Below are 12,902 nucleotides of genomic sequence, written 5' to 3' on the forward strand. Positions count from 1 at the left end.
CATAACTTTAGTGTTTTTTTTTTTTTCCTTTTAATTCTAATTTCGAACTATTTTTTCCTTCTTGTTTGGGAATTAAATAAAACATAATGGCACGTCAGACGTGATGAAGTTTTGTTCAACTTAACTTCTATTTCATTACAGCAAAAAACTAACTTTATATGTACTGTGCATAATCCTCAATAAAATAATACTATAAATACGACTCCAAAAAAGACAATAAAATCACGACGATGAAGCTGGGACAAGGCATGTAAAAAGAAAGTACTGGAAGGAAATGTTTACTTTTATTGATGTGCTTATGACAATGGTGGTAGTAAAAAACCAAACATCACTTTGTTAATAACAACTATGTACATTACACATTACAAGTGCATTAAAACGTTTTATACGGCGAACAAAGAAAGACGAATAAGTATTATGACCTGAGAAACACTGTGCCTGTGAACAACATGAACCTCATCACATAAGCAGAGCTTAAGAAAGGGGATATTTTAATTGTCCAGACAGTGTTTTTCAATTAATAGAGCAATCTCTTTTAGTTTCTCCATGGTTTCTGTCTACAGTATACTGGCCTCATGGGAGTGAGGCCGCAGTATCTCCAGTGTAACTATTAGTTTAATAGATTTTCTAAACCAGGGATAGAAAAAGGCATAAATCACAGGATTGAGGCAAGAGTTAAAATACACTAGAAAAATCATAAAAACTTTAGCTGAAGAAGCCATTGTGAGGGCGCGACCCGTGAGGGAAACACAATAATATGGACAGTAACACATAAGAAACACAGCAACGATGACACCAAGAGTCCTGGCTGCCTTCAACTCGGATTTTGTAGTAGTTATATTCTGCTGCAGTTTGACAGCTGCAATGTGGGAGCGCATGGAACGAGCCTGAGACACAGCCACCACAAACACTCTCATATACAGAATGATGATAGCTGAAATTGGGACAATGAAACTAAGCACAAGATCAACAGGTACTATTATGTTAACAACACATTTTCCCTGGCAGGAGTTATACCTGCCTGGTTGTACCAGGTTATCATATAAAAACATAACGCTGTAGAAAACAGAATAAATCCAACACAGGAGAACAGAGATTCGAATTCTCTTTTGATTGACTTTGTTGGGGTAATGCAGAGGGTCACAGATAGCAACATAACGATCGACTGATATCAGCACCATGTTTCCTACTGAGGCAGAAACCGAGAGAAAGGCCAAGATATCATACAGAACACAAACCATATCACCCAGGAGCCAGCAAGGTTCTGCTAAGAGGATTTGAAACGGTATCACAAAGACACCCACAAGGAAGTCTGAGACAGCCAGAGAGAGGAGGAGGAGGTTGGTGGGAGTTTGGAGCTGCCTGGAGTGAGAGAAAATCATCACTGTGAATATTAAAACAGCATTATTGTCAATGAAATAGTTCATTGACAAAACCTGTAACATCAGTTGAACACACAGTATATCTAAACAAACTGCTGCTGTTTAACACAAGATTAATCAAACCATAGTCTGTTAATACTCAGGTCATGTATTTCAATGCATCAGTGCAGCTATATAATATCAAAGCTAAAATTTGTATCTCTGCCTTGAATTCTGCTTTCCCTTGTGGAAAGCAGAATTCAGTTTCCTCCAGGGTCTCCATCAACAGAGAGAGAGAGAACCTGCTGAATACCAGCAGCCTTCTGAACAAACTATCTTTCGTACAGCTATTTTATCTCTTTTCATTTCCTCTCCTCCTACAACTTCTGTCTCTCACTAACTCTCTTGGACATTGGGGTGTGTGCCCCTCCATCAACTAAACAAGTAGCAACTGTCTTGTGACCTCTATTATTGTTTATGGACCCATATTGTTGCTGAAATGTGAACAAAAAAGCTGCTTTGCTTTTTTATTTTAGATTTATGTATAGTTACTATACAATCATGTTACAGTTCCCTCCTCCAGCCAGTTGAGGCAGTGTCCCCGGAGGTCTCTGTCTCTGTTTCCCTGACTTCCGGGGCCAGGCCTTGGCTGATTGGAGTGGCAACAGGTGTGGGTTTTAGCAGGTGTTTATTGCTAATCATTAGTTTGTCTTGTATTTAAGTCCATGTCTGTGTGTTTGTTATTTGCTGGTGTGTCAACCGTCTACCTCGTTTGTTTCCTGCCTCTTCCATTTACTTTTTCCCCGACCTCTAGCTTTGTTCTCCACGGTTTGTAAGTGTTGTTAGTCTAGTCAGTTTCTTTGCTCTGTAGTTTGTTCCAGCATTTTGCTGCGTTTTTTTTTTCTTCTAGGTCCAGCTTTGTATGTTTAGTATTAGGTTTTGTCCCAGCATTTGCTGTGGTTTTGTTTTCTGTAGGATCGTGTTAGCTGTGAGGGTTTTGTTTATTATATAACCTAGTGAGTTCCTGTTTGCCTGCCTTTTGCAGTGTTTTTTAGTTTGATTCTCCTTTTGAGATTTGGTTCTATTGATTTTGTTTGCATTACATCCCCTGTGTTCTGCATTTTTGTTATTATTTTTGTTAATAAATCTTGTGTGGGAAGTCATACTCTGTTGTCCTGCTGTCCTTCTGCGCCTGGGTCCACTAGTTAGCTCGTTCGTAACAAATCATTATCAAAGAAAACATTTATAATGGTAGTGAGCCACTACAGTTTCAGTATTTCAGATTTTTCTGACACGGTGGAACCTGTTTTGTAGGAACCACATCTTGCTAAAGCATGTTAAAGTGTTATTAGTCAAGAATGTAACAAGAACTCAAGATTTGATTGTTATAAGACACTGATGTGTGCGTCAAAGACAGTGGTCCATGTGGTTGATTGTGCTCTCACTAAAGTTGCATGCCAATGTAATGTTGGTGTAGCCCCTAGTAGGCTGATGCCCTACCCTGGCTATCTAAAATCTACACTTCTGAACCTGACTGAGTATGTAAGATTATCTGTTCTATGTTTCCTACTGAGTTTGGGCACAGTGTGATTCAGATCTGTAGGGTACTCAGATTTAAGGTTCTCTGTGTTCATTTATCACTGGGTTCGGTAAGGAGACTGGCAGTAGCAACTCTACAAAGAGAGTGAAGACCTCCATCCCACTAGAAATTCACACATACACACTTGTGAAAATAGCAAAAAGAATGACTTTGACTGGTCATTTATTTGACATTATAGTACAGTATGTAAATGTTGACCGCAATTACTGTATGACATAATATAGAGCTGGTAAGTCCCGCCCATCCGTGAAACCCCATCCTATCTATGTTGTTGTTTGGGACAATGTGAGTTTTCACAGAGCCCCCCAGGTTAGAGAGTGGTTCAATATGAACCAAGGTTTTATCAATCTTTGCCTTCCACCGTACTCCCCTTTCCTAAACCCCCGTGAGGAATTCTTCTCCTCATGGCAGTGGAAGGTATATGAATGCCAACCTTACACCAGCGTAAATCTCCTGCAAGCCATGGAACTTGTCTGTGGTGACATAGGTGTGGAGGCCCGGATACGGCATGCCAGGGGTTTCTTCCCCCGTTGCCTGGCCAGACAAAATGTGGCCTGTGATGTGGATGAAGTCCTGTGGCCTGACCCAGTACGGAGACATGATCCTGTGGCTGAGTAATGCACTTATATAATATATTTTTGTATTTTATTTTTACATAGGCTTACTGTACACAAGTGGCAAATGTATAAGATTTCTGTTTGTTTTTAAAAGTGCTATGTGTAAATGCACAAGACTTCTTTTGTTTTGCAACATGCATTTAGCCTACTGTGAACAATAAACTTTTATTTCTCCAGCTTCATGTGTAGGAGAAAAGAGCAACTTCAGTATGAAAGATGATAGGAGATACCAGACAGGATAAGGGTTCACAGATAGGACATGGGAGAGGAGTTCTAGGTCACAAGGTCACGAGTGAAAAAACACAGACTTGTAGTGGGAATTTATGGTATAAACATTTAGCCTAAATGTAGAAGAATTTGTCTTCCTTATGGTACACATATACTTAGTGCCTTAGGAATGTTATGTGGAGGGGGCCCTGAGAAGTATAAGTATGAGGGTCAGAGAGAGGTAGAGCAGAAGACATTTACATGATTGTGGTGTTTTCTCCATGCCGGCAAGTACGCATAAAACTGAGATGGTTCATCACACTGAGTCCTTCCTTGAAGTCTACTAAGATGGAACAATATTTAGAGGAAGAGGAAAATTTTCTACTACACATGTCCTGAGCATTGTGTTTTATATTTTTCTACATAGTGTTTAGTGACTGTAGTGATTTCAATTTTGATTGACTCAGGGCACGATTTGACAACATAGTTCAGTTTTGAGTACAGACTGAACTGTTTTGAGCTGAAAGTTTGGTTTTGCAAGAAGAGTCTGAGGTTTTGTGAATGTAGCTTGAAACTTTGGTTTTGCGTTCACAGTTTAGAGAAAAGTAGAGCAGCTTTCAAGAAATGTGTCGTAGCAATTGAGAAAAACTGTAATAAAATACTCTTTTTAATAATAATGTATACTTTATATCTACTTTAGAGTTAGTCATGTGGCATATTCCTACAATTTCTTGATGATGGATTTCACTGAACTCTGTGGAATGTTCGGTGCCTTGGGGATTTTTTTTTTTTTTTGTATTCAGACCCTGACTTATACTTTTCTAAGACCTGTTCTGAGTAGCTGGAAGTGTTCTTTTGCCTTCATGGTGTAATGATTGCAAGGAATTCTAAAAAAAACCAGCATTGGACCTTCCAGGCAAAAGTTTCTTTATACTGCCTCACCTGAGACGCATTCACTGCAGTCAGGTGATCTTGTTTCACTAACTGAGGGACTTCTCTCACCAAATATCTCAGTCGGATTAACTTAGTCTTTTAAAAGGGGGTGAATTATATTTGACATTACTTTTTAGAAACCCATTTTCACTTTGACATTGAGATATTTTTCTACAACACGGTTTTAAATTAATAAAAAGGACTCATTAGCAACAAACTCAGAGGTGGTTGGTACAACTCCTTCCTGTGATCCGCTTTAAGCAACAAGTGCATTTCTTTTAAAGAAGAATAAATTAAGGAAACAAAATCATGATTTTAATACACAAACATGTTTGTGAAGTCAAGATTAACTAAGCCTTTAATTATTACCTAACTTTAACCATGCTTTCAATTCCTACAGTAAACTAAAAGTTCAGTAATGCTGTAGTGAAAACAAAAAACGGCTGAATCAAACACTACAGAGAAAGGAAATGTCAAGGGTTTCTTTTCATTATCATGCTTGTGACATACAGCATCTTCAACCATCCACGCTGGTGTTAAGGATGCTTTCATTTTGTCCACTTTGTCCTAAAAAGTTGAAGCTGTTTTCCCAATTTGTTTTTAATTACAGTTTCTATATCTCCTATATCTCCTTATATAGTCCAAGAAATGTGTGATCATGATATAATTGCAAGAACTACTAAGTGGAAACGGATTACACTCTAAAAATACATACATGTCCATGGCAGAGACTCTTCTGTAAAAAATTAAAGGACATAGCCTGTTAAAAGCTGTTCCACAAGCAATCATGTGTAATACAAAGCAACATATGTGAATAGTAACCAATTCTTTATTTGACAAGAACGAGTGTTATTCACATTGACTAAACAGCAACAGATGATGACATCTCTTTTATAGAAAAGGTCATGTCTTTTAAATAATTCAAAACTTTCTCTTCACAGTATGTTGGTTTCAAATGAGTTAGGCTGCAGTATCTCTAGTGTAACGATGAGTTTAACAGTTTTTCTAAACCAGGGGTATAAAAAGGCATAAATCACAGGGTTCAGGCAAGAGTTAAAATACAGCAGGAAATCCATTAAAGTGTTAGTGGAAGAACCAATTGTGAGGTCATAGCCAGAAAGAGCGATACAGTAAAATGGACAGTAACACATGAGAAACACAGCGACGATCACACCAAGATTTCTGGCTGCTTTCAGCTCTGATTTCTTCACAGTTACAGTCACTGAACGCTGCAGTTTGACAGCTGCAATGTGGGAGCGCATGGAACGAGCCTGAGACACAGCCACCACAAACACTCTTATATACAGAATGATGATGGAGGAAATGGGGAGGATAAAACCTAAGACAATGTCAACGCCTCCATTTATATTAATCACACATTCTCCGTAGCAGGAGTTATACTTACCTGGTTGCCTCAGGTTATCAAGTAAAAACAGAAAACTGTAGATAACACAGTAAAGCCAACACAGAAGAACACTGACTTTAATTCTCTTTTGAGTGATTTTGGATGGGTAACGCAGAGGGTCACAGATAGCCACATAACGATCAACTGATATCAGCACCATGTTTACTACTGAAGTATTGACAGTGATAAAGGGTAAACAGTAAAACATGACACAGATCAGATCACCCAGAAGCCAGCAGGGTTCTATTAAGAGGATTTGAAATGGCATCACAAGGAGACCCACAAGGAAATCTGAGACCCCCAGAGAGAGAAGGAGGAGGTTGGTGGGAGTGTGGAGCTGCCTGGAGTGAGAGAACATCATTGCTGTGAAAATTACTTAAGTAGCAAGAACATTCATAGAATTACTACTGATTCAAATGGTTAAAAGCAGTGATCCCAACTGAAAATGCAGCATATCTAAACTATACAGTTGTTAAATAAAACATCCAGATAATAGTTTAACAAGTCTCACTACAACAACATAATAAATGGCAAGACATTTATCTCTGCCTGAAGTGGGAGATGGAGATGATGACCAGCAGGTTGAGAAACACAGTGAGCAGAGAGACGGAGGACAGCACAATATAAATAAGCAGTGCCTCAGAGTGAGGACGTGTGTGCTTCCTGCAAGAAGAGTTGTGGAGCTGTGGAAAGCAGAGCACAGTTTTATCCAGCGTCTCCATCGTCAGAGACAAAGACTTGGAGGAGAAGCTGCTGAACACGTCCAGCTTTCTGGGCAAGTGTCTGACTCAGACAGCTAATTTACCTTTATGGATCTTACCCCTCTCCTCCTCCGGCATCACTCTGGGGCACTGCACTCCCTGCTGCTCCCTCTCTCTCACTATACGTCACTCAGGCATATTCAGCTGTGGGAAAAGGAGGGAGTGTCCTCATGATAAACTGATTGTCTGATAGGTAAATGTTCAGCAGAATAAAAAAAGTTGGACCTCAGTAACTGGGATTACTTGGCAGAAACACAGACCAAAACTGGACAATACACAGCTGTTGGAAATCAGAACAAAGAATCACATGCACTGTGCAGAGACTGAAAACGCACATTTGAGTTTGTGCTCCAGTCCAGTTTACCGTCCAACTATAATCCCAGGTATTCCAGACAGAAAGGAGGGACGCGAGTCTGTCCACTAGAGACTCAGCATGATGAGAATGGGAGGACTGAATTGTAACTCAAGTCTGAAATGGTTGAAAATGTATTGGAGTATGTCTTATAACTGGGGGACACAGGCTTTAAGTACTCTTGGACTGACACCATCCAACTCAATAGGCTGTGCAGCTCTCCTCTCACCTGATTTGCTGAAACTGTCAATTCACAGATGGTAGCTGGTCCTAGTCCTGCTAACCTGATTGCTTTAAGTATGTATTTGATGTCCTTACATCTGGTTTGCTATCAAATAATCGTTTTCAGAGTTCTGTTGGGTGTTTACACAGAAATCATGTAGTCTGTGATGAAGTCATTATAGTCTGTTAAACCACCCATGTGGCTCACAGTGTGCCTCTCAGTCCACAGCCTCCATGTATCCCTGTAGGGAACCATTGCCCCCCTCCGCCCCCCAACCACATTTTCAGGTGGCAGGGTATAGACACTGGTAGAAGTACCAGGTTGTGATATGAACCTTCTCTCCTCCTGCTGCACTTTATATTGTTTATTTCTTACCCACCGTTTCCCCAACGTTTAAGGTTTAAGGTCCAGGAAAATGTAACATGATACTTCAGGCTGGAGGAATTAAAGTAATGTTCCAATAATAAACAGAGATAGAAACTAGCAACCATGGCTGATGACTAAAGCTAGCAGCCCACCATCAACAATTAAATGATGAATTTATATTTTCAGGACAGTTAGGGCAGGCCTGGTGGCTCGATGGGTAGATCATTGGCCTTAGATTCAGAAAGTTTCAGAGTTCAAACCCCGTCACAGACACCAGGTGTGTCCTTGACACTCCACGCTAGCTCCCCGGGCGCTGTATGTAGCTGCCCACTGCTCCCCCCAAGAGGATGGGTTAAACGCAGAGGACCAATTTCATTGCAACATGTAAATGTGACATGACAAATAAAGGCTGTTTGACTGCTACATTATCCATGTAAAAAAAAGTTTTAACCTCTAAAGACAGTCTGAGGGTTTGTTAGAAACAGCTGTTTACTAGGATGAACGGGAAGTCTCCTAGCAACAAATGCATCATGTGTCCATGCAGAGGTGCATCGTTTGTTTTTTTAACACCTTAAATTGCACTGAGACCCACATGTTATCCGACACTAATGCAAGCTGGTGTGAAAAGCTTTGTGTGTTGTTGGTTCCCTTGCTACTATTGTTAAATTGTTTTTCTAATTAACGAGTTAAATTCTGTAGAAACATTAGAGACAACATGACAAAATATTAAACTCTTATCAAAGACAATTTTCATAAAGTCTGTGTACAGAAATAAAATTTGATTGTATACAGTATACACCTACAAGCCACAGCATTACCAGTATTTGAGCGTTCAGGACCTGTGGATATCCCAAGTGGGCCTTAAACAAGGTGGCAACCTGTTCCAGGAAAAGAACAAGGGAACAGTCGTAGTCCCAGGGCCTACGCAAAAACATGGTCATACCTTAGATGACTAGGATTTCAGAGAAGCTAAAAAGGATTTTCAGAAAACACAACATACCCGTCTACTTCAAACCCACTAACACACTTAAGACAGAAACTTACATACGTACATCCTAAAGACCAGACTCCAAAACACAAGGTGAACAATATACAGTAGTGTATGTGGTCCAATGCAGTAAGGAATGTTTTAAATTGTACATTGGAGAAACCAAAGCCACTACACAGGAGGATGGCGCAGCACAGGAGAGTAATACCTCAGGTCCTGAATCAGCTGTAACCTTCATCTTAAGGATAAAGGACACTCATTTAAGGACTGTGACGTTCAAATATTGGATTAAGAGGACAAGTGGTTAGAGAGAGGGGTGAGGGAGGCCTTGCATGTGCAAATCAACACTCCCTCTCTTAATAGAGGTGGAGGACTTAGACACAACCTGTCTTCTATTTATCATGCTGTACTTTAATCTATCCCAAAAAAGGCCAGAACCAGTTCACACCTGCACCAGGTTGGACACACTTAACAACCCATTTAGGTGTTAAGATGGGGTGGGCAGAGGTGCGACCATTACATCCTTCACATCTCCCCCATCTTTTGTTTCACCTAACGAGCCTAATCAGGGAAAGGGGTGGCGTGAAACCAGTCTTGGAGCATAAATTTGTGGCCTCTAACTAACTATCTTCAGACTGAAGAAGCTACTTGGATGAACAGCAAAACGTTTCAACATCCAGTTGCCATGACTCAACTTCCAGATTGGGCAAGATTAAGAACAACCTCATGGAGGGAGGTGTTAATGTGTCCAAATCAACAATTAAAATATCAGGAGATATCTTGTCTATTTTTAATCAGTGTTAATGACCAGATTAACGTCTGCCATAAAATGTTTTTAAAGAAAAGCATATAAATGATTAGTGATGAAAGGGGTAAAATACAGAGGCACATACCACTTCAGCCAGAAGCCATTTGAAATCATAGAGGCCAAAGAGGAAGCCAGGGACCACGTGAGAGGTGAAGGTTCATGGGAACGTGGAACTGCCTGAAGGGAGATAATAGTTGTGTCAGTAAAGAATGACTTATGATGACGATGCCGCTGTTGGATAAAGTAGTAGCTTTTGAAAATCAGTAACAGGTGAAAGAATGGCGTAAATCTCTAGGTTTTAACTAAAAGGACCATAAAACTGCTTAAAAAGGATTAGGGTTAGCACCAAGTAAAAGGAAAAAAAAGGGCCACATTCACGCAGTAGGCCAGCTGAGTTAATTGGTCTCATTCTATAAAACAGTAGTTATAAATGTTAGTGATAGCAGCAAAACTGTGCTAAAAAACAGGACACACCAAGGTAACAAGTTGAAACGGTGAAAAGTGAAATCAATTAAGAAAGAACCCAACATTTAAATTAATTATCAAAGATCCAGGGCTAGTTGAAAACAGCAGAGCCAACTGTCCTATAATGAAACCCAAAGGTCAACCGCCTTTTTCAGCTGGTAAAACCCACAATATGTATTATAACAACAGTTTCACGTCATCATTATCAAAGCAGGACATGCATAAAATGTGTTCAACATCTTCTGGAATGTCACACCACTGCAAAGACATTTCCTGTCTACATCTAATATAGAACTGATCTACACCTGCATGCGCAATAAATATATTTCCCTCTGGGATTTACAATATTTTTCAATGGTGAATACTCAACTTTGTAAATTTACCTCGTCTCTGCGCCTTCAATTGGTCTTTATTAACAGTTTTCTGTAAATTATGAGACATGTCTCCCATCTGTTTCCCAATCCCATTCTTTCGACCATGTAAAAGAGTTTGACCAGTTGCCATGTGCTCTTATAACTCAATTGGCAATTGCTTCCTGGTGTGAGTGGGTGGAGCTCAGTTCCTTAATCCCATGGTGCCTTCAAGGCCTGTTGCTCTATGACAGCACCACGACGTAATAATCCTCAAAAAACAGACTGCTAAAGCTAAATTTTTTAATATCATCCTTAAATGGGGGACAGAGATGATGACCTGTAGGTTGATAACCCCAGTGAGTAGACTGATGGAGGAGAGGGGACGGTAAATGAGTATTGTCTCAGAGTGAAGGTCTAAGTGTGTTGTCGAAAGCTGAGTTTATGTTCCTCCAGTGTTTCCATCATCAAAGAGGAGGCTGCTAAACACTCCTAGCTTTCCTGTGGAAGTTTCTGTAGTAGATTCATCTTCATTATCTTTCTATTCAGCTTAGTGGTTCCATGATGGTGGATTGACCTACTCACCTCAGCAGTCTCACTCCTTTTTCTACTGAAAACAGAACTCTGGAACTTTCTCTGCACCTAAATCCCCATTTAAAAGAGCCTCATTAAAACATAAACAAAGAGCCCTGTGGTTATAGTTCTTCTCCTTGGCTTAGACACAGTATTGTACATTATACCTCACTTGTAAGTCGCTTTGGAGTAAAGAATCTGCTAAATCACTAATGGGAAATGTGCCTCTGCCTTAATGGTATCCAGTGTAAAACCTGCTAAATCTATAAGCTTCCCACACTCTACTGCTCCACTAAAAAAAAATGCCTCGAGGTGCTTTCTGCACACAACTATGTGGTGCAGGCTTGCATGACTTTTATTGCAATCCAAACCATTTATTTCCACTAATACTAATAATTTTACTAACGGTCTGTGAGGATTTGTTTGTTTTAACCTATATTAATAAAGAAATCTGATTTCCTTCATGGTTGAATTAATAAAAATGCAAATCAGATATCAATATTTGATACAAAATATAAATACAATTATTACCTTATATTGTTCTTACAATTATACTGAAACAAATAGAGTTTTAATTTTAGCCTATTAATACACCACAATAAACATATACCTTGAACAATTAGACTGATAATGATGGACAAAAGAATAACAGAAATTTGATGCAAATATCGAGTGATTTTGATGAATACTTTATTAATGCAATATGTAAAGGTAATCCACATTTAAAACCAATAGAATAAAATATTGCTGGTAGATTAAACATAAATTTAAATCAATGGCAGAAACAATCAGTCTCTTCACAAGAATTAGACAATGTACTGTATAACTCCTGCACAGTTCATCTTAATGTTTGCATGCAATGAAGTTACAAAAGAATAATCATCCTGCACATGTAATTAATGCAACAGAATAAAGATATAAAAATGTAAATTCAAAATCTATTGCAATTTATTTATTGCAACATCATCTTAAAATAAGTTCTTTTCATTTAAGTGAGTCAGCAACTGAGCACATGAAATTAATTTGCTCCATCACAGTGAAGGCTGCATGTCTCTTTTCAGTCACTCCACAGTTTCTCTTTACAATAAGTTGCACTCACGGGAGTTAGGTCTCAATATTGCAAGTGTAACAATGAGCTTCAGAGATTTTCGAAACCAGGAATAGAAAAAGGCATAGATCACAGGATTTAGACAGGAGTTAAAATACACTAGAAATAAAATAAACCTGTTTGTTACAGAATCTAATATAAGGCCAAAGAGAGGGACACAATATGATGGACAGTAACATGTGAGGAACACAGCTACGATGACACCAAGAGTCCTGGCTGCTTTCAGCTCTGATTTCTTTGCATTTGTTGAATGCTGCAGTTTGCCTCCTAAATTGTGGGAACGCATGGAACGAGCCTGAGACACAGCCACCACAAACACTTTAATATACAGAATAATGATGGATGAAATGGGGATGATGAATCCAAAGACAAGGTCGACAGTTATGATTATGTTAATCCCACATTCTCCATAGCAGGAGTTATACCTGCCTGGTTGTTTCAGGTTGTCAGATAAAAACATAAAACTGTAGAAAACAGAATAAATCCAACACAGGAGAACAGAGATTCGAACTCTATTTACAGTTATCTTTGCAGAGTAACGCAGAGGGTCACAGATAGCAACATAACGATCGACTGATATCAGCACATGTTTACTACTGAGGCACAGACAGTGATAAAGGGTACGAAATGATACAGAGCACAGACCAGGTCACCAAGGAACCAACATGGTTCTGCTAAGAGGATTTGAAATGGCATCACGATGAGACCCACAAGGAAGTCTGAGACAGCCAGAGAGAGAAGGAGGAGGTTGGTGGGAGTGTGGAGCTGCCTGGAGGGAGAGTGTT

At 39.4% G+C, this 12,902-nt stretch overlaps 1 protein-coding gene across 1 annotated transcript; it reads right to left on the reverse strand.

The window, feature by feature from the left end:
* Nucleotides 1–5,653: 5,653 nt before the first annotated feature.
* Nucleotides 5,654–6,845, reverse strand: LOC113166816 (trace amine-associated receptor 13c-like). The gene is made up of 2 exons (XM_026366982.1): nucleotides 6,673–6,845; nucleotides 5,654–6,464 (listed from the first exon to the last, which is right to left on the reverse strand). The coding sequence occupies exons 1-2, from the start codon at nucleotides 6,843–6,845 to the stop codon at nucleotides 5,654–5,656; spliced, it is 984 nt and encodes a 327-aa protein (XP_026222767.1).
* Nucleotides 6,846–12,902: the final 6,057 nt, after the last annotated feature.

Source organism: Anabas testudineus, chromosome 7 (genome assembly GCF_900324465.2).
Source record: "Anabas testudineus chromosome 7, fAnaTes1.2, whole genome shotgun sequence".
NCBI lineage: Eukaryota > Metazoa > Chordata > Actinopteri > Anabantiformes > Anabantidae > Anabas > Anabas testudineus.

Coding starts and splice junctions, on each gene's coding strand:
- LOC113166816 (XM_026366982.1), bottom strand. CDS start 6,845: ATGGAGACGCTGGATAAAACTGTGCTCTGCTTTCCACAGCTCCACAAC. Junction 6,465..6,672: donor ATCTCCATCTCCCACTTCAG/GCAGAGATAAAT, acceptor CTCTCACTCCAG/GCAGCTCCACACTCCCACCA.